Genomic DNA, 22,935 nt, shown 5'->3' on the forward strand with positions numbered 1-22,935 from the left:
GTTTAAGGCTTTAGTCCTGGTTTAGTTTAGGCCGGTTTAAGGCTTTAGTCCTGGTTTAGTTTAGATCGGTTTAAGGCTTTAGTCCTGGTTTAGTTTAGGCCTGTTTAAGGCTTTAGTCCTGGTTTAGTTCAGGCCGGTTTAAAGCTTTAGTCCTGGTTTAGTTTAGGCCGGTTTAAAGCTTTAGTCCTGGTTTAGTTTAGGCCTGTTTAAGGCTTTAGTCCTGGTTTAGTTTAGGCCTGTTTAAGGCTTTAGTCCTGGTTTAGTTTAGATCGGTTTAAGGCTTTAGTCCTGGTTTAGTTTAGATCGGTTTAAGGCTTTAGTCCTGGTTTAGTTTAGGCCGGTTTAAGGCTATAGTCCTGGTTTAGTTTAGGCCTGTTTAAGGCTTTAGTCCTGGTTTAGTTTAGGCCGGTTTAAGGCTTTAGTCCTGGTTTAGTTTAGATCGGTTTAAGGCTTTAGTCCTGGTTTAGTTTAGGCCGGTTTAAGGCTTTAGTCCTGGTTTAGTTTAGATCGGTTTAAGGCTTTAGTCCTGGTTTAGTTTAGGCCGGTTTAAGGCTTTAGTCCTGGTTTAGTTTAGGCCTGTTTAAGGCTTTAGTCCTGGTTTAGTTTAGGCCGGTTTAAGGCTTTAGTCCTGGTTTAGTTTAGATCGGTTTAAGGCTTTTGTCCTGGTTTAGTTTAGGCCGGTTTAAGGCTTTAGTCCTGGTTTAGTTTAGGCCTGTTTAAGGCTTTAGTCCTGGTTTAGTTTAGGCCTGTTTAAGGCTTTAGTCCTGGTTTAGTTTAGGCCTGTTTAAGGCTTTAGTCCTGGTTTAGTTTAGGCCGGTTTAAGGCTTTAGTCCTGGTTTAGTTTAGGCCGGTTTAAGGCTATACTCCTGGTTTAGTTTAGGCCGGTTTAAGGCTTTAGTCCTGGTTTAGTTTAGGCCGGTTTAAGGCTTTAGTCCTGGTTTAGTTTAGGCCGGTTTAAGGCTTTAGTCCTGGTTTAGTTTAGGCTGGTTTAAGGCTTTAGTCCTGGTTTAGTTTAGGCCGGTTTAAGACTGTTGTCCTGGTTTAGTTTAGGCCGGTTTAAGGCTTTAGTCCTGGTTTAGTTTAGGCCTGTTTAAGGCTTTAGTCCTGGTTTAGTTTAGGCCGGTTTAAGGCTTTAGTCCTGGTTTAGTTTAGGCCGGTTTAAGGCTTTAGTCCTGGTTTAGTTTAGGCCGGTTTAAGGCTTTAGTCCTGGTTTAGTTTAGGCCGGTTTAAGGCTGTTGTCCTGGTTTAGTTTAGGCCGGTTTAAGGCTGTAGTCCTGGTTTAGTTTAGGCCGGTTTAAGGCTTTAGTCCTGGTTTAGTTTAGGCCGGTTTAAGGCTTTAGTCCTGGTTTAGTTTAGGCCGGTTTAAGGCTTTAGTCCTGGTTTAGTATAGGCCGGTTTAAGGCTATAGTCCTGGTTTAGTTTAGGCAGGTTTAAGGCTTTAGTCCTGGTTTAGTTTAGGCCGGTTTAAGGCTTTAGTCCTGGTTTAGTTTAGACCGGTTTAAGGCTTTAGTCCTGGTTTAGTTTAGGCCGGTTTAAGGCTTTAGTCCTGGTTTAGTTTAGGCCGGTTTAAGGCTTTAGTCCTGGTTTAGTTTAGGCTGGTTTAAGGCTTTAGTCCTGGTTTAGTTTAGGCCGGTTTAAGGCTGTTGTCCTGGTTTAGTTTAGGCCGGTTTAAGGCTTTAGTCCTGGTTTAGTTTAGGCCTGTTTAAGGCTTTAGTCCTGGTTTAGTTTAGGCCGGTTTAAGGCTTTAGTCCTGGTTTAGTTTAGGCCGGTTTAAGGCTTTAGTCCTGGTTTAGTTTAGGCCGGTTTAAGGCTTTAGTCCTGGTTTAGTTTAGGCCGGTTTAAGGCTTTAGTCCTGGTTTAGTTTAGGCCGGTTTAAGGCTTTAGTCCTGGTTTAGTTTAGGCCGGTTTAAGGCTTTAGTCCTGGTTTAGTTTAGATCGGTTTAAGGCTTTAGTCCTGGTTTAGTTTAGGCCGGTTTAAGGCTTTAGTCCTGGTTTAGTTTAGGCCGGTTTAAGGCTATAGTCCTGGTTTAGTTTAGGCCTGTTTAAGGCTTTAGTCCTGGTTTAGTTTAGGCCGGTTTAAGGCTTTAGTCCTGGTTTAGTTTAGATCGGTTTAAGGCTTTAGTCCTGGTTTAGTTTAGGCCGGTTTAAGGCTATAGTCCTGGTTTAGTTTAGGCCGGTTTAAGGCTTTAGTCCTGGTTTAGTTTAGGCCTGTTTAAGGCTTTAGTCCTGGTTTAGTTTAGGCCGGTTTAAGGCTTTAGTCCTGGTTTAGTTTAGATCGGTTTAAGGCTTTTGTCCTGGTTTAGTTTAGGCCGGTTTAAGGCTTTAGTCCTGGTTTAGTTTAGGCCTGTTTAAGGCTTTAGTCCTGGTTTAGTTTAGGCCTGTTTAAGGCTTTAGTCCTGGTTTAGTTTAGGCCGGTTTAAGGCTTTAGTCCTGGTTTAGTTTAGGCCGGTTTAAGGCTTTAGTCCTGGTTTAGTTTAGGCCGGTTTAAGGCTTTAGTCCTGGTTTAGTTTAGGCCGGTTTAAGGCTTTAGTCCTGGTTTAGTTTAGGCCGGTTTAAGGCTTTAGTCCTGGTTTAGTTTAGGCCGGTTTAAGGCTTTAGTCCTGGTTTAGTTTAGGCTGGTTTAAGGCTTTAGTCCTGGTTTAGTTTAGGCCGGTTTAAGGCTTTAGTCCTGGTTTAGTTTAGGCCGGTTTAAGGCTTTAGTCCTGGTTTAGTTTAGGCCGGTTTAAGGCTTTAGTCCTGGTTTAGTTTAGGCCGGTTTAAGGCTGTTGTCCTGGTTTAGTTTAGGCCGGTTTAAGGCTGTAGTCCTGGTTTAATTTAGGCCGGTTTAAGGCTTTAGTCCTGGTTTAGTTTAGGCCGGTTTAAGGCTTTAGTCCTGGTTTAGTTTAGGCCGGTTTAAGGCTTTAGTCCTGGTTTAGTTTAGGCCGGTTTAAGGCTATAGTCCTGGTTTAGTTTAGACCGGTTTAAGGCTTTAGTCCTGGTTTAGTTTAGGCCGGTTTAAGGCTTTAGTCCTGGTTTAGTTTAGGCCGGTTTAAGGCTTTAGTCCTGGTTTAGTTTAGGCCGGTTTAAGGCTTTAGTCCTGGTTTAGTTTAGGCTGGTTTAAGGCTTTAGTCCTGGTTTAGTTTAGGCCGGTTTAAGGCTGTTGTCCTGGTTTAGTTTAGGCCGGTTTAAGGCTTTAGTCCTGGTTTAGTTTAGGCCTGTTTAAGGCTTTAGTCCTGGTTTAGTTTAGGCCGGTTTAAGGCTTTAGTCCTGGTTTAGTTTAGGCCGGTTTAAGGCTATAGTCCTGGTTTAGTTTAGGCCTGTTTAAGGCTTTAGTCCTGGTTTAGTTTAGGCCGGTTTAAGGCTTTAGTCCTGGTTTAGTTTAGATCGGTTTAAGGCTTTAGTCCTGGTTTAGTTTAGGCCGGTTTAAGGCTATAGTCCTGGTTTAGTTTAGGCCGGTTTAAGGCTTTAGTCCTGGTTTAGTTTAGGCCTGTTTAAGGCTTTAGTCCTGGTTTAGTTTAGGCCGGTTTAAGGCTTTAGTCCTGGTTTAGTTTAGATCGGTTTAAGGCTTTTGTCCTGGTTTAGTTTAGGCCGGTTTAAGGCTTTAGTCCTGGTTTAGTTTAGGCCTGTTTAAGGCTTTAGTCCTGGTTTAGTTTAGGCCTGTTTAAGGCTTTAGTCCTGGTTTAGTTTAGGCCGGTTTAAGGCTTTAGTCCTGGTTTAGTTTAGGCCGGTTTAAGGCTATAGTCCTGGTTTAGTTTAGGCCGGTTTAAGGCTTTAGTCCTGGTTTAGTTTAGGCCGGTTTAAGGCTTTAGTCCTGGTTTAGTTTAGGCCGGTTTAAGGCTTTAGTCCTGGTTTAGTTTAGGCCGGTTTAAGGCTTTAGTCCTGGTTTAGTTTAGGCTGGTTTAAGGCTTTAGTCCTGGTTTAGTTTAGGCCGGTTTAAGACTGTTGTCCTGGTTTAGTTTAGGCCGGTTTAAGGCTATAGTCCTGGTTTAGTTTAGGCCGGTTTAAGGCTTTAGTCCTGGTTTAGTTTAGGCCTGTTTAAGGCTTTAGTCCTGGTTTAGTTTAGGCCGGTTTAAGGCTTTAGTCCTGGTTTAGTTTAGATCGGTTTAAGGCTTTTGTCCTGGTTTAGTTTAGGCCGGTTTAAGGCTTTAGTCCTGGTTTAGTTTAGGCCTGTTTAAGGCTTTAGTCCTGGTTTAGTTTAGGCCTGTTTAAGGCTTTAGTCCTGGTTTAGTTTAGGCCGGTTTAAGGCTTTAGTCCTGGTTTAGTTTAGGCCGGTTTAAGGCTATAGTCCTGGTTTAGTTTAGGCCGGTTTAAGGCTTTAGTCCTGGTTTAGTTTAGGCCGGTTTAAGGCTTTAGTCCTGGTTTAGTTTAGGCCGGTTTAAGGCTTTAGTCCTGGTTTAGTTTAGGCCGGTTTAAGGCTTTAGTCCTGGTTTAGTTTAGGCCGGTTTAAGGCTTTAGTCCTGGTTTAGTTTAGGCCGGTTTAAGACTGTTGTCCTGGTTTAGTTTAGGCCGGTGTAAGGCTTTAGTCCTGGTTTAGTTTAGGCCTGTTTAAGGCTTTAGTCCTGGTTTAGTTTAGGCCGGTTTAAGGCTTTAGTCCTGGTTTAGTTTAGGCCGGTTTAAGGCTTTAGTCCTGGTTTAGTTTAGGCCGGTTTAAGGCTTTAGTCCTGGTTTAGTTTAGGCCGGTTTAAGGCTGTAGTCCTGGTTTAATTTAGGCCGGTTTAAGGCTTTAGTCCTGGTTTAGTTTAGGCCGGTTTAAGGCTTTAGTCCTGGTTTAGTTTAGGCCGGTTTAAGGCTTTAGTCCTGGTTTAGTTTAGGCCGGTTTAAGGCTATAGTCCTGGTTTAGTTTAGACCGGTTTAAGGCTTTAGTCCTGGTTTAGTTTAGGCCGGTTTAAGGCTTTAGTCCTGGTTTAGTTTAGGCCGGTTTAAGGCTTTAGTCCTGGTTTAGTTTAGGCCGGTTTAAGGCTTTAGTCCTGGTTTAGTTTAGGCCGGTTTAAGGCTTTAGTCCTGGTTTAGTTTAGGCCGGTTTAAGGCTTTAGTCCTGGTTTAGTTTAGGCCGGTTTAAGGCTTTAGTCCTGGTTTAGTTTAGGCCTGTTTAAGGCTTTAGTCCTGGTTTAGTTTAGGCCGGTTTAAGGCTTTAGTCCTGGTTTAGTTTAGGCCGGTTTAAGGCTTTAGTCCTGGTTTAGTTTAGGCCGGTTTAAGGCTTTAGTCCTGGTTTAGTTTAGGCCGGTTTAAGGCTTTAGTCCTGGTTTAGTTTAGGCCGGTTTAAGGCTTTAGTCCTGGTTTAGTTTAGGCCGGTTTAAAGCTTTAGTCCTGGTTTAGTTTAGGCCGGTTTAAGGCTTTAGTCCTGGTTTAGTTTAGGCCGGTTTAAGGCTTTAGTCCTGGTTTAGTTTAGGCCGGTTTAAGGCTTTAGTCCTGGTTTAGTTTAGGCCGGTTTAAGGCTTTAGTCCTGGTTTAGTTTAGGCCGGTTTAAGGCTTTAGTCCTGGTTTAGTTTAGGCCGGTTTAAGGCTTTAGTCCTGGTTTAGTTTAGGCCGGTTTAAGGCTTTAGTCCTGGTTTAGTTTAGGCCGGTTTAAGGCTTTAGTCCTGGTTTAGTTTAGGCCGGTTTAAGGCTTTAGTCCTGGTTTAGTTTAGGCCGGTTTAAGGCTTTAGTCCTGGTTTAGTTTAGGCCGGTTTAAGGCTTTAGTCCTGGTTTAGTTTAGGCCGGTTTAAGGCTTTAGTCCTGGTTTAGTTTAGGCCTGTGCGTTTGAACGTGGTGAAAGGGGCTGGTCGGACCTGCTTTGACCTGCAGGCGCGGCTGAGGCGTGGCGTTGGTCGGGGTCGAAGGGTACGAGAAGGTGGGACTGCCTGAAACACAAGAACACTGTTAGGACTCTGGCGGGGCACACAGCAGCGCCCCGCAACCCAATAGTCACCGGTTCGAGTCCCGCTCGGGCACATGACTGTCGTCGTGACCCGACCAAAACACCGTCTTAAGAAAAAGGTCCGATCTTCCAAATGTAGCTGTGTTTTTGAATATTTCACGCTCTTGTTTAGTGCAGGTGTGTAAGGAAGAAAGATGTGACTTTTGTGTGTTGTAGTGTCACTTTGCTCTTACTCTTGAGAAGAAGTCTCGGCCTCAGAGGGTTCTCGCCCGGTTAAATGAAGGCTCTTTTGATCTTTTGTTTTATGAATATTGAAACCATTTCATGCACCGACTCAATAACCCAAAAGCAGGATAATCCCTAAATCTAAATTTGCATTATTGTTTCAAACACGAGCTGTAATAGATAAAAAGCTGAATTAAACATTAGAGTTCTTTGTTAGTGACTATAATGAGCCATCGACGGTTCTTGTTCACCATCTAGAGTTCCTCACTATGAAATGTGCACACAATGAATAGTTTTTGTTCTCATCATTGATGAGTTGCTATAGTGATTATTGTGGCTTAGTATTGTCTTTCAGGCTAAGAATTACTTCCTGATTTGTGTTTTTTGTGCTGACTTTTCCACATTGAAAAGATCAAATGAGTAGATTTCAAGTACAGAGATAAAGAGTCTCTGGTTATGTAAAAAAGCCTAAAGCGAGAGCGTGCGGTGAATACAGGAAGTGTGCTGCAAAGAACAGGAAGTGGTCAACTCTGACACAGTTTTGCCCCGCCCACTTCCTCTTCCACATGAAAAACACAAATCTGAGAGAGGGCAACCCCAACGTAAACAAAGATGGCGGGGGTGAACCGGAGTGTCGGCGGGTTTGAGGCCAGAACGCACGTTTACGTCTGTTTTCTGTTTCCACCGATCAAGGCCAAACGTGCAAAAAACATGTCAACGTAAAAATGTCTTAGGTCTTGTGCAAAACGTTTGATTATATTCAGTGTTGTCTCGATGCTCAAACGTCAGACTCTATTTTGGTATTAAGAAATGCTAAATAATGACTAATTTAATAACAAATACATAATAAATACTAATTTTGATGCCACAATGACAACAACAAAAAAACGTCAGCACAAAAAATACAGTGATTTTAATGTGTTTTGTCCTAAACTTAAAGTCGTGAAATTGTGTCAAATTTGTTCAGGTTTTTGTTATTTTTAAAACATTCTCTTGCTGAAATAAGTCTCTCGTTTTTATAGTTTTGGTGTCGATTGGCATCTGATTTTCACTTTTGGCAACTCAAGGAAATATGAACCTTCTTTATATATTTTTAAACTGTCCTTGGAGTAGGGAAGGACATACAGCAAATTGCAGACTCAAACCCAAAACACTGCTTAAGAGCTGATTTTAATTTAATTTAAATATTTACCAGTGTTCTGAGCAAACGTTTGCTCCAAAAGCAAAACGAGCACCATTACTAAGTCTGAAGAAAGACACCAGCGACTTGGTGACTGTTTGGAAACGTTTTTCCGTGTCGCAGAATCTTTTCAACCAAAACCGTGCAGTGCTTCTAAGAAAGCTCTGACCACAGGACCGGCTGCTGCTGCTGCTGCTGCTGCTGCTGCTGCTGCTGCAGCTGCTGCTGCTGCTGCTGCTGCTGCTGCTGCTGCTGCTGCTGCTGCTGCTGCTGCTGCAGCTGCTGCTGCTGCTGCTGCTGCTGCTGCTGCTGCTGCTGCTGCTGCTGCTGCTGCTGCTGCTGCAGCTGCAGCTGCTGCTGCAGCTGCAGCTGCTGCTGCTGCTGCTGCTGCAGCTGCAGCTGCAGCTGCTGCTGCTGCTGCTGCTGCTGCTGCTGCTGCTGCTGCTGCAGCTGCAGCTGCTGCTGCTGCTGCTGCTGCTGCTGCTGCTGCAGCTGCAGCTGCAGCTGCTGCTGCTGCTGCTGCTGCTGCTGCTGCTGCAGCTGCAGCTGCTGCTGCTGCTGCTGCTGCTGCTGCTGCTGCTGCAGCAGCTGCTGCTGCTGTGTGTGTGTGTGTAGGTGTGTGTGTTTGTGTGTGTGTATGTGTGTGTGTGTGTGTGTGTGTGTTTGTGTGTGTGTGTGTGCGTGTGTGTGTTGGTGTGTGTGTGTGTGTGTGTGTGTGATGTTGTCGTACTCTGTCGGAGGTAGCTGAGGTGCGACAGCAGGATGTCGGCGTTGTACGGCGAGGTCAGACTCATCATGTCGTCTTTGGTCATTTTGCACAGAGACTTTCCGTCCAAACCCTGGAACAGAACCACATCCACCTCCTCCAGGACGTACTCCTTTATGGCCCAGTCCAACCACTGCCGCACGTGCTCCTGGCTCCACACCTCCGGGTCTGACAGAAGAGACGGAAACGTCATCAGTCCATCAAGAACCGTCATCAGTCCATCAAGAACCGTCATCTGACCATCGAGAACAGTCATCAGTCCATCAAGAACCGTCATCTGACCATCAAGAACCGTCATCTGACCATCAAGAACCGTCATCAGTCCATCAAGAACCGTCATCTGACCATCAAGAACAGTCATCAGTCCATCAAGAACCGTCATCTGACCATCAAGAACCGTCATCTGACCATCAAGAACCGTCATCAGTCCATCAAGAACCGTCATCTGACCATCAAGAACAGTCATCAGTCCATCAAGAACCGTCATCTGACCATCAAGAACAGTCATCAGTCCATCAAGAACCGTCATCTGACCATCAAGAACCGTCATCTGACCATCAAGAACCGTCATCAGTCCATCAAGAACCGTCATCTGACCATCAAGAACAGTCATCAGTCCATCAAGAACCGTCATCTGACCATCAAGAACAGTCATCAGTCCATCAAGAACCGTCATCAGTCCATCAAGAACATCATTATCCATCAAGAACCGTCATCTGACCATCAAGAACAGTCATCAGTCCATCAAGAACATCATTATCCATCAAGAACAGTCATCAGTCCATCAAGAACATCATTATCCATCAAGAACCATCATCAGTCCATCAAGAACCGTCATCTGACCATCAAGAACAGTCATCAGTCCATCAAGAACCGTCATCTGACCATCAAGAACAGTCATCAGTCCATCAAGAACATCATTATCCATCAAGAACCGTCATCAGTCCATCAAGAACCGTCATCTGACCATCAAGAACAGTCATCAGTCCATCAAGAACATCATTATCCATCAAGAACCGTCATCAGTCCATCAAGAACCGTCATCTGACCATCAAGAACAGTCATCAGTCCATCAAGAACATCATTATCCATCAAGAACCGTCATCAGTCCATCAAGAACAGTCATCAGTCCATCAAGAACCGTCATCAGTCCATCAAGAACATCATTATCCATCAAGAACCGTCATCTGACCATCAAGAACCGTCATCAGTCCATCAAGAACCGTCATCTGACCATCAAGAACCGTCATCTGACCATCAAGAACAGTCATCAGTCCATCAAGAACATCATTATCCATCAAGAACCGTCATCAGTCCATCAAGAACCGTCATCTGACCATCAAGAACAGTCATCAGTCCATCAAGAACCGTCATCTGACCATCAAGAACAGTCATCAGTCCATCAAGAACATCATTATCCATCAAGAAAGGCCAAAAAAGTTCAGTTTGGTTCTGATCAGACCAGATCTTCTTCCACATGTTTCTTACGTCTGTTTTTGAACAATGGCTTCTTCTTGCCACTCTTCCATAAAGGTCAGATTTGTGAAGTGACTACTGACAGTTGACCTGAACAGTTGACCTGAACAGTTGACCTGAACAGTTGACCCGGACAGTTGACCCGGACAGTTGACCCGGACAGTTGACCCGGACAGTTGACCCGGACAGTTGACCTGGACAGTTGACCTGCACAGTTGACCTGGACAGTTGACCTGAACAGTTGACCTGGATGACCCGGACAGTTGACCTGAACAGTTGACCTGGATGACCCGGACAGTTGACCTGAACAGTTGACCCGGACAGTTGACCTGGATGACCTGAACAGTTGACCCGGACAGTTGACCAGGACAGTTGACCCGGACAGTTGACCCGAACAGTTGACCTGGACAGAGCTGTGGATCTCTGCAGCTCCTCCAGAGTTCAGAGTTCCCATGGGCCTCTTGGCCTCGTCTCGGATCAGAGCTCTCCTTGTTTGGCCTGTAAGTTCTGGTGGACGCTCATGTCTTGTTGGTTTGTGGTTGTGAAAGACTCTTTCATTTCTGGATCTTGGATTGACACTGCTCTGAGATGTTTTTATATCCTAACCCTGCTTTAAACGTCTCTGCATCTTTATCTTCATGTTACTGTTCTGTGTAAATATGTACTGTTTCTTTATTCAACTTCTAAGCCGACATGTTTGTTGAACTGACCGCTCCTCCAGGGTCAATCACATCCAACAACAATGTGTGAAGACTCTTCAAAGTATCGTAAAAACGTGCTTCTGTCAACTGTCAGTGGAAATGCGTCTCTGCTGAATATCCTCCACATAAAGTCTTCTCTGTGACGTCCCGCTGCTGCGATCCAGGTGGAGTAGCCTCATTTCCCACAGGCCAACGGTGACTAAAGCCCCCGTAACGTCTCGAGCTGTCCCTGAAGGCCTCACCCTTGAGTCCGAGCGTCACTTCCAGGTATTATCCCCGAGCGGAGCAGCTGAGCCTCACTTCTGACTCACTCACTGCGAGCTTCTCGGGTACACGCCGGATCAGGGTAAGGACAGTTGAATTAGTCATGGTTTAGGCTGGTAGCAGAATGATACATCCATTTACACTGATTTAATTGTTTTTAGGGACGATGTTTAGAAAAATGTGTATCTTCAGTATCTATTAGTCCAAAATCGATTTTGATACCAAGAAAAAGACTTGATTTCAATCACACAATGCTAATAAAAGGCTCTAAATTTCTACACAAAACAGTAGTACTTTCTTCTGTACTACTTTTCTTATACTAGTTCTGATAAAGCTCGACTTCAGGAGGAGGCTGGACTTCCGGAGGAGGCTGAACTTCAGGAGCAGGCTGGACTTCAGGAGGAGGCTGGACTTCAGGAGGAGGCTGGACTTCAGGAGGAGGCTGGACTTCAGGAGGAGGCTCGACTTCAGGACGAGTCTGGACTTCAGGAGGCGGCTGGACTTCAGGAGGAGGCTGGACTTCAGGAGGAGGCTGGACTTCAGGACGAGGCTGGACTTCAGGAGGAGGCTGGACTTCAGGAGGCGGCTCGACTTCAGGAGGAGGCTCGACTTCAGGAGGAGGCTCGACTTCAGGACGAGGCTGGACTTCAGGAGGCGGCTGGACTTCAGGAGGAGGCTGGACTTCAGGAGGAGGCTGGACTTAAGGAGGCGGCTCGACTTCAGGAGGAAGCTCGACTTCAGGAGGAGGCTGGACTTCAGGAGGAGGCTGGACTTCAGGAGGAGGCTGGACTTCAGGAGGAGGCTAGACTTCAGGAGGAGGCTGGACTTCAGGAGGAGGCTGGACTTCAGGAGGAGGCTCGACTTCAGGAGGAGGCTGGACTTCAGGAGGAGGCTCGACTTCAGGAGGAGGCTGGACTTCAGGAGGAGGCTCGACTTCAGGAGGAGGCTGGACTTCAGGAGGAGGCTGGACTTCAGGAGGAGGCTGGACTTCAGGAGGAGGCTGGACTTCAGGAGGAGGCTCGACTTCAGGAGGAGGCTCGACTTCAGGAGGAGGCTGGACTTCAGGAGGAGGCTGGACTTCAGGAGGAGGCTGGACTTCAGGAGGAGGCTGGACTTCAGGAGGAGGCTGGACTTCAGGAGGAGGCTGGACTTCAGGAGGAGGCTGGACTTCAGGAGGAGGCTGGACTTCAGGAGGAGGCTCGACTTCAGGAGGAGGCTGGACTTCAGGACCACTGGTATGGGTGGATCCTTCATTATCATTTCAACACCGACCTCAAGTGGATGTAAAAAAATATGCCCTCTGGTGTTCAAAAGTAAAACATATTATTATGTTATTATTGTTGTGATCATTTTTCACATTGAACTGACTCATTGAGCTACACACATTGTAACTGCTTTGTTCCTGTTATTTGGGCTTAACATAAGAAACTCCTCTGCTCAGAACAGTGTTGTTATTGTAGTATTTGTATTGAATGTATAAAGTTATAAAGACCTGCAGGTACGATGACCCTCTTCTCTTCCATGCTGCCCCCTGGAGGAGAACTTGTGTTAGGGTTCGGGTTGGCTGTGCTCTGAGTGTTCTGAGGGCTGTAGGGCTGGTACTGCATGGATCGACCCCCAGGAGGGGAACCAGAGGTCGGGTACGTTATCGTGTTTCTGCCCCCGGGAGGAGAGCCGGAGCTGGGGTACGACATCGTGGATCTAACCCCGGGAGGAGAGCCGGAGCTGGGGTACGACATCGTGGATCTAACCCCGGGAGGAGAGCCGGAGCTGGGGTACGACATCGTGGATCTAACCCCGGGAGGAGAGCCGGAGCTGGGGTACGACATCGTGGATCTAACCCCGGGAGGAGAGCCGGAGCTGGGGTACGACATCGTGGATCTAACCCCTGGAGGAGAGCCGGAGTTGGGGTACGACATTGTGGATCTACCCCCTGGAGGAGAGCCGGAGCTGGGGTACGTTATGGTGTTTCTTCCCCCGGGAGGGGAGCCGGAACTGGGGTAAGTTATGGTGTTTCTTCCCCCTGGAGGAGACCTGCTGGTGGGGTTGGAGCTCGGGGGGCTGTAGGGCTGGTAGGACAAGGGCCCATCACTGCTGATGTGTCTGGAACGTTTGGTCACACTGCAGTCCACCGGAGACTCGCGGCTGCAAACAGAAACATCTATTAAAGCCGCTGCACCAAACTATGTTCTTAAAACATAACCAAAAAACCTTTAGTTATTGCTATAAAAGCAGCAATGACCCGCTGTGTGACATTTACTGTTCCCAACCTAAATGCACTAATAAAATATGCTCTATGGGTCCAACTTCACCATCTACACAGACAGAACAACAAAACTGGCTCAGCTGGAACATTTAGCCCCAGAGATCGACTTTTCCAAAACTAAAATGGCAGAGAGCTTTTCGTGTCAGCGGGTGCAAGAAATGTAGTCGATGTGACGCACCGGCAGGACAGGAGAGGTTGAAGGTTGAATTGCCTTGAATTGTTCACTGTACAATGTAGACTTCTTTAATCCTTTGGGGAGCTCCGTGTTCAAAGAGGTGGAGGGCCCCAGGTGATGGAGCCCTGATCTAGACCCGTTGGTTAATCTGTGACGTCCATTTCTTTGTGACGGCTTTCTTCTGCCAAAAGTACGTTCAAAGAAGCCCGGAAACTTATGCCTGTCAATTCTAGTGAAGTGCTAAAAAGTTTGTGAAGAAACTATTTCAATTTATTTCCGTTTAATTTGTTTTTGTGACGCCCCAAGGTCACTCGAAGGTCAAGAACGCTACAGTAGATTGTGTTCAAATGTCAGCTTTAAACTAGACTGAACCAGGTCTGAACCAGGACTCAACGCGCCCCCTACAGGTCGGGCGACTCATTGAACTGAAATTCAGTTAAAATAAACATATTTTGAATTTAGCAAAATGTATAAAAATGTTATCCCAGAATAGCCCGTTTGTTTTAGGTTTATAATATCACTTCCTGTTTGTAATTGATGACATCACACTAGGACATTTCCCAGCAAACACTGGGCCAAAAAAGGGAGGGAGTCAAAAAAAAAATTGTGTAAATTCTGCATAAACTTTGACTGGAATGAGTGTGATGTCACTTCCTGTCATTTTTATACAGATTTTTCAAGGTTTTCTCCACAAATACTTGCTCGATTGGTGTAAAACTATAATTTACACGTACGACAGGTATAATAAATACACCAAATAAAGTCAAAATGAGATGTCATGAGCCCTTTAAGCCGGCCTGAACTTACAGAGAACCATTTATTCATATTGAAACACAGGTCTGACGATGGGCCCCGCCTCTTCGTGCACGTTCTCCCTGTGCCGTGACGTGTCCTCAATTTCCCCGTCAACCTGAGACTAATCCACCGACGCGAGATCCTGGAAGTGTCGCCCCCGAATCCTTTTCCAGAGAGTCACTTCCCGCAAACGCCGGAAGCACAGGCCGAGAGAGCGAGGCAGGAGGTCCTTTTTCCTTCGGGTTTGTATCAACGAGCTAATCCCATCATGAGAAATCAGATTACCGCATCTGGGTTTCTCCGCCGCATCGAGCGCTAACAACGTCCCGAGTTCCCGAAGCTGTAAAACCGTGAGTCATATGAGTTTGTGGCAGAACAATGGCCGTTTCCTTCACTTTGATGTAAAAATGGAATGTCCTTCACATTATGAGCAACTTTTAAAAGATATTTTGACACTATTTTTAATCATATTTACCCTTTTAGACGCAACAGAACAAAGTCTTTATCTTTTATTTCCAGAATCAAGTTCTAGTCCATAACGCCATAACCTCCATAACTCCATAACCTCCATAACTCCATAACCTCCATAACCTCCATAACTCCATAACTCCATAACCTCCATAACTCCATAACCTCCATAACCTCCATAACTCCATAACCTCCATAACTCCATAACCTCCATAACTCCATAACCTCCATAACCTCCATAACTCCATAACTCCATAACCTCCATAACTCCATAACCTCCATAACTCCATAACCTCCATAATTCCATAACTCCATAACCTCCATAACTCCATAACCTCCATAATTCCATAACTCCATAACCTCCATAATTCCATAACTCCATAACCTCCATAACTCCATAACTCCATAACCTCCATAACTCCATAACCTCCATAACCTCCATAACTCCATAACTCCATAACCTCCATAACCTCCATGACTCCATAACCTCCATAACTCCATAACCTCCATAACTCCATAACCTCCATAACCTCCATAACTCCATAACTCCATAACCTCCATAACTCCATAACCTCCATAACTCCATAACTCCATAACTCCATAACTCCATAACTCCATAACCTCCATAATTCCATAACTCCATAACCTCCATAACTCCATAACCTCTATAACTCCATAACTCCATAACCTCCATAACTCCATAACCTCCATAACTCCATAACTCCATAACTCCATAACCTCCATAATTCCATAACTCCATAACTCCATAACTCCATAACCTCCATAATTCCATAACTCCATAACCTCCATAACTCCATAACTCCATAACTCCATAACTCCATAACCTCCATAACCTCCATAACTCCATAACCTCCATAACCTCCATAACTCCATAACTCCATAACCTCCATAACTCCATAACCTCCATAACTCCATAACCTCCATAACCTCCATAACCTCCATAACTCCATAACCTCCATAACTCCATAACCTCCATAACCTCCATAACTCCATAAACTCCATAACCTCCATAACTCCAAAACCTCCATAACTCCATAACTCCATAACCTCCATAACTCCATGACTCCAATAACCTCCTTAACTCCATAACCTCCTTAACTCCATAACCTCCATAACTCCATAACCTCCATAACCTCCATAACTCCATAACTCCATAACCTCCATAACTCCATAACCTCCATAACTCCATAACCTCCATAACTCCATAACCTCCATAACCTCCATAACTCCATAACCTCCATAACTCCATAACTCCATAACCTCCATAACTCCATAACCTCCATAACCTCCATAACTCCATAACCTCCATAACTCCATAACCTCCATAACTCCATAACTCCATAACCTCCATAACTCCATAACCTCCATAACCTCCATAACCTCCATAACTCCATAACCTCCATAACCTCCATAACCTCCATAACTCCATACGTCAGGCCGTTTCCTTCACTTTGATGTAAAAATGGAATGTCCTTCACATCATGAGTAACTTTTAAAATAAATTTTGACACTATTTTTAATCATATTTACCCTTTTAGACGCAACAGAACAAAGTCTTTATCTTTTGTTTTCCGAATCAAGTTCTAGTTCATCTTTGCCATTTTCTCTTTAGTTTATTTAGTATTTAATTGACGCAACTAAACACGAGCCTGGCAACATTTATGACGGTCCCGCCTGGCAGTGGTTACGTTCCCGCTCTTGTGTCCTTGGGCAAGACACTTCCCCCGCCATATTCACAAATTAGTTTTTGTAACGGCCGGAAAAATCACAGGAAACGTCATAAAAGGAGAAGCGGACGGAGAGCGATGGGAGGTCTTAGTCCCAGACCTGGCGCCGTTGACGTGCTCGCTCCGTTTGCTGGAGCTCGCGGCGCCCCCTGTGGCGCCCCCTGTGGTCCACTCGGTCTCTGCGGGCTCTGGGCTCTGGGTCAGCTCCGCCTTCATCTGCAGCAGCGACGCCGGGACGAACGCCGGGTCGAAGATGGCCTGGTCCTGACCCACCACCGACAGAGCTTCCTGCGACGGGAGGGGGAAGAGGAGGTGAGAGGGGCCGAGGAGGAGGTGCAGGGACCGGGGAGGAGCAGGGACCGAGGAGGAGGAGCAGGGACCGAGGAGGAGCAGAACGTGAGGAGGAGCAGGGACCGAGGTGGAGGAGCAGGGACCGAGGATGAGGAGCAGGGACTCAGGAAGAGGAGCAGAGACCGAGGAGGTGCAGGGACTGAGGAGGAGGAGGAGCAGAGACCGAGGAGGTGCAGGGACCGACCGAGGAGGTGCAGGGACCAATGAGGAGGAGCAGAGAGGGAGGAGGAGGAGGAGGAGGAGGGACTGAAGAGGAGCAGAGAGTGAGGAGGAGCAGAGTCAGAGGAGGTGATCTCTTCCTCTCACATTCGTCACACAAACAGATGAACTCATGACCTTTGTCTTTTTAAATGACGTGTTTCTGAGCCAAAAAATAAAAGTATGAATAATTAAATACATTTGTGTTCTGGTCGTTCTAAAGCCAATAACCTCCCGTCTTCACCTCTGAGAGTCTCAAAGGGTCAAAACTGGGACAGATCAGTGGTTTTGGACACATCTGCAGGGAAAAAGGACACAGGGCACAAGACTGGGGCTGTACAAGGGGACGTCTGGTCACCCTAAGTGTTCTGCAGGTGTCAATCAAGCTCGCTCAGCTCTGCACAACAGACGCACGACTTTCACATTTGACCAGAGAAAGTTCATTTGAGCGAAACAAAAGCTCCATCGACAAAAATGTGGCGAAAAGAAACATTTTGTGTCAGGACAGTTTTTTAATTCAGATGTAGTCGGTGCATAACCTCCATAACTCCATAACCTCCATAACTCCATAACCTCCATAACCTCCATAACTCCATAACCTCCATAACTCCATAACCTCCATAACCTCCATAACTCCATAACCTCCATAACCTCCATAACTCCATAACCTCCATAACCTCCATAACTCCATAACTCCATAACTCCATGACCTCCATAACCTCCATAACCTCCATAACTCCATAACCTCCATAACCTCCATAACTCCATAACCTCCATAACCTCCATAACTCCATAACTCCATAACTCCATAACCTCCATAACCTCCATAACTCCATAACCTCCATAACTCCATAACTCCATAACCTCCATAACCTCCATAACCTCCATAACTCCATAACTCCATAACCTCCATAACTCCATAACCTCCATAACCTCCATAACCTCCATAACTCCATAACCTCCATAACTCCATAACTCCATAACTCCATAACCTCCATAACTCCATAACTCCATAACTCCATAACCTCCATAACTCCATAACCTCCATAACCTCCATAACTCCATAACCTCCATAACCTCCATAACTCCATAACCTCCATAACCTCCATAACTCCATAACCTCCATAACCTCCATAACCTCCATAACTCCATAACCTCCATAACTCCAATAACCTCCATAACTCCATAACTCCATAACTCCATAACCTCCATAACCTCCATAACTCCATAACCTCCATAACCTCCATAACTCCATAACCTCCATAACTCCATAACTCCATAACTCCATAACCTCCATAACCTCCATAACTCCATAACCTCCATAACCTCCATAACTCCATAACCTCCATAACCTCCATAACTCCATAACTCCATAACCTCCATAACTCCATAACTCCATAACCTCCATAACCTCCATAACCTCCATAACTCCAATAACCTCCATAACTCCATAACTCCATAACTCCATAACCTCCATAACCTCCATAACTCCATAACTCCAATAACCTCCATAACTCCATAACTCCATAACTCCATAACCTCCATAACCTCCATAACTCCATAACCTCCATAACCTCCATAACTCCATAACCTCCACAACTCCATAACTCCATAACCTCCATAACTCCATAACTCCAATAACCTCCATAACTCCATAACTCCATAACTCCAATAACCTCCATAACTCCATAACTCCATAACCTCCATAACTCCATAACCTCCATAACCTCCATAACTCCATAACCTCCATAACCTCCATAACTCCATAACTCCATAACTCCATAACTCCATAACCTCCATAACTCCATAACTCCATAACTCCATAACCTCCATAACTCCATAACTCCATAACCTCCATAACCTCCATAACCTCCATAACTCCATAACCTCCATAACTCCATAACCTCCATAACTCCATAACTCCATAACCTCCATAACCTCCATAACTCCATAACCTCCATAACTCCATAACTCCATAACCTCCATAACCTCCATAACCTCCATAACCTCCATAACTCCATAACCTCCATAACTCCATAACTCCATAACCTCCATAACTCCATAACCTCCATAACCTCCATAACTCCATAACCTCCATAACTCCATAACTCCATAACTCCATAACCTCCATAACCTCCATAACTCCATAACCTCCATAACCTCCATAACTCCATAACTCCATAACTCCATAACCTCCATAACTCCATAACTCCATAACTCCATAACTCCATAACCTCCATAACTCCATAACTCCATAACTCCATAACCCCCATAACCTCCATAACCTCCATAACCTCCATAACTCCATAACTCCATAACTCCATAACCTCCATAACTCCATAACTCCATAACCTCCATAACTACATAACCTCAATAACTCCATATCCTCCATAACTCCATAACCTCCATAACTCCATAACTCCATAACCTCCATAACTACATAACCTCAATAACTCCATATCCTCCATAACTCCATAACCTCCATAACTCCATAACCTCCATAACTCCATAACTCCATAACCTCCATAACTCCATAACTCCATAACCTCCATAACTCCATAACTCCATAACCTCCATAACTCCATAACCTCCATAACCTCCATAACCTCCATAACCTCTATAACTCCATAACCTCCATAACTCCATAACCTCCATAACCTCTATAACTCCATAACCTCCATAACCTTCATAACTCCATAACCTCCATAACTCCATAACCTCCATAACTCAATAACTCCATAACTCCATAACTCCATAACCTCAATAACTCCATAACTCCATAACCTCCATAACTCCATAACTCAATAACTCCATAACTCCATAACTCCATAACTCCATAACTCCATAACCTCCATAACTCCATAACTCCATAACCTCCATAACTCCATAACCCCCATAACTCCATAACCTCCATAACCTCCATAACTCCATAACTCCATAACCTCCATAACTCCATATCCTCCATAACTCCATAACCTCCATAACTCCATAACCTCCATAACTCCATAACCTCCATAACCTCCATAACCTCCATAACTCAATAACTCCATAACTCCATAACTCCATAACCTCCATAACTCCATAACCTCAATAACTCCATAACTCCATAACCTCCATAACCTCAATAACTCCATATCCTCCATAACTCCATAACTCCATAACCTCCATAACTACATAACTCCATAACTCCATAACCTCAATAACTCCATAACTCCATAACTCCATAACTCCATAACCTCAATAACTCCATAACTCCATAACCTCAATAACTCCATAACTCCATAACCTCCATAACTCCATAACGTCCATAACGTCCATCACGTCCATAACCTCAATAACCTCCATAACTCCATAACCTCCATAACTCCATAACCTCCAATAACCTTCATAACTCCATAACCTCCATAACTCCATAACCTCCATAACCTCCATAACTCCATAACCTCCATAACCTCCATAACTCCATAACTCCATAACTCCATGACCTCCATAACCTCCATAACCTCCATAACTCCATAACCTCCATAACCTCCATAACTCCATAACCTCCATAACCTCCATAACTCCATAACTCCATAACTCCATAACCTCCATAACCTCCATAACTCCATAACTCCATAACTCCATAACCTCCATAACTCCATAACTCCATAACCTCCATAACCTCCATAACTCCATAACTCCATAACCTCCATAACTCCATAACCTCCATAACCTCCATAACCTCCATAACCTCCATAACTCCATAACCTCCATAACCTCCATAACTCCATAACCTCCATAACCTCCATAACCTCCATAACTCCATAACCTCCATAACTCCAATAACCTCCATAACTCCATAACTCCATAACTCCATAACCTCCATAACCTCCATAACTCCATAACCTCCATAACCTCCATAACTCCATAACCTCCATAACTCCATAACTCCATAACTCCATAACCTCCATAACCTCCATAACTCCATAACCTCCATAACCTCCATAACTCCATAACCTCCATAACCTCCATAACTCCATAACTCCATAACCTCCATAACTCCATAACTCCATAACCTCCATAACCTCCATAACCTCCATAACTCCAATAACCTCCATAACTCCATAACTCCATAACTCCATAACCTCCATAACCTCCATAACTCCATAACTCCAATAACCTCCATAACTCCATAACTCCATAACTCCATAACCTCCATAACCTCCATAACTCCATAACCTCCATAACCTCCATAACTCCATAACCTCCACAACTCCATAACTCCATAACCTCCATAACTCCATAACTCCAATAACCTCCATAACTCCATAACTCCATAACTCCAATAACCTCCATAACTCCATAAGTCCATAACCTCCATAACTCCATAACCTCCATAACCTCCATAACTCCATAACCTCCATAACCTCCATAACTCCATAACTCCATAACTCCATAACTCCATAACCTCCATAACTCCATAACTCCATAACTCCATAACCTCCATAACTCCATAACTCCATAACCTCCATAACCTCCATAACCTCCATAACTCCATAACCTCCATAACTCCATAACCTCCATAACTCCATAACTCCATAACCTCCATAACCTCCATAACTCCATAACCTCCATAACTCCATAACTCCATAACCTCCATAACCTCCATAACCTCCATAACCTCCATAACTCCATAACCTCCATAACTCCATAACTCCATAACTCCATAACCTCCATAACTCCATAACCTCCATAACCTCCATAACCTCCATAACTCCATAACCTCCATAACTCCATAACTCCATAACTCCATAACCTCCATAACCTCCATAACTCCATAACTCCATAACTCCATAACCTCCATAACTCCATAACCTCCATAACCTCCATAACTCCATAACCTCCATAACTCCATAACTCCATAACTCCATAACCCCCATAACCTCCATAACCTCCATAACCTCCATAACTCCATAACTCCATAACCTCCATAACTCCATAACTCCATAACCTCCATAACTACATAACCTCAATAACTCCATATCCTCCATAACTCCATAACCTCCATAACTCCATAACTCCATAACCTCCATAACTACATAACCTCAATAACTCCATATCCTCCATAACTCCATAACCTCCATAACTCCATAACCTCCATAACTCCATAACTCCATAACCTCCATAACTCCATAACTCCATAACCTCCATAACTCCATAACTCCATAACCTCCATAACTCCATAACTCCATAACCTCCATAACTCCATAACCTCCATAACCTCCATAACCTCCATAACCTCTATAACTCCATAACCTCCATAACTCCATAACCTCCATAACCTCCATAACTCCATAACTCCATAACCTCCATAACTCCATAACCTCCATAACCTCCATAACCTCCATAACCTCTATAACTCCATAACCTCCATAACCTCCATAACTCCATAACCTCCATAACTCCATAACCTCCATAACTCCATAACTCCATAACCTCAATAACTCCATAACTCCATAACCTCCATAACTCCATAACTCCATAACTCCATAACTCCATAACTCCATAACCTCCATAACTCCATATCCTCCATAACCTCCATAACCTCCATAACCTCTATAACTCCATAACCTCCATAACTCCATAACCCCCATAACTCCATAACCTCCATAACCTCCATAACTCCATAACATCCATAACTCCATAACTCCATAACCTCCATAACTCCATAACCTCCATAACCTCCATAACCTCCATAACTCAATAACTCCATAACTCCATAACTCCATAACCTCCATAACTCCATAACCTCAATAACTCCATAACTCCATAACCTCCATAACCTCAATAACTCCATATCCTCCATAACTCCATAACTCCATAACCTCCATAACCTCAATAACTCCATAACTCCATAACTCCATAACTCCATAACCTCAATAACTCCATAACTCCATAACCTCCATAACTCCATAACCTCCATAACCTCCATAACTCCATAACGCCCATAACGTCCATCACGTCCATAACCTCAATAACCTCCATAACTCCATAACCTCCATAACTCCATAACCTCCAATAACCTTCATAACTCCATAACCTCCATAACTCCATAACCTCCATAACCTCCATAACTCCATAACGTCCATAACGTCCATCACGTCCATAACCTCAATAACCTCCATAACTCCATAACCTCCATAACTCCATAACTCCATAACCTCCATAACTCCATAACCTCCATAACCTCCATAACTCCATAACCTCCATAACTCCATAACTCCATAACTCCATAACCTCCATAACTCCATAACCTCCATAACTCCATAACTCCATAACTCCATAACCTCTATAACTCCATAACCTCCATAACTCCATAACCTCCATAACCTCCATAACTCCATAACTCCATAACCTCCATAACTCCATAACCTCCATAACCTCCATAACTCCATAACTCCATAACTCCATAACCTCCATAACTCCATAACCTACATAACTCCA

The 22,935-nt window shown here is 44.6% G+C and overlaps 1 protein-coding gene across 3 annotated transcripts in view; it reads right to left on the minus strand.

The window, feature by feature from the left end:
* Nucleotides 1–22,935, minus strand: part of LOC140374644 (Friend leukemia integration 1 transcription factor-like) — an 86,417-nt gene that overhangs the window by 51,738 nt on the left and 11,744 nt on the right. For 2 of the 3 annotated variants that reach the window (XM_072461598.1, XM_072461600.1), the window contains exons 2-5: nt 16,001–16,188; nt 11,941–12,593; nt 7,972–8,175; nt 5,748–5,819 (exon numbers count right to left, since the gene is read on the minus strand). In XM_072461598.1, coding sequence (XP_072317699.1) covers nt 5,748–5,819; nt 7,972–8,175; nt 11,941–12,593; nt 16,001–16,188 — 1,117 coding nt within the window. The remainder of the gene's footprint in view (nt 1–5,747; nt 5,820–7,971; nt 8,176–11,940; nt 12,594–16,000; nt 16,189–22,935) is intronic. The other variant, XM_072461599.1, reaches the window with a different exon arrangement.

The sequence above is a fragment of the Eucyclogobius newberryi genome, unplaced genomic scaffold, assembly GCF_026437365.1.
Source record: "Eucyclogobius newberryi isolate DKJ021-1_F unplaced genomic scaffold, fEucNew1.0.hap1 SCAF_3, whole genome shotgun sequence".
Taxonomy (NCBI): Eukaryota; Metazoa; Chordata; class Actinopteri; order Gobiiformes; family Gobiidae; genus Eucyclogobius; species Eucyclogobius newberryi.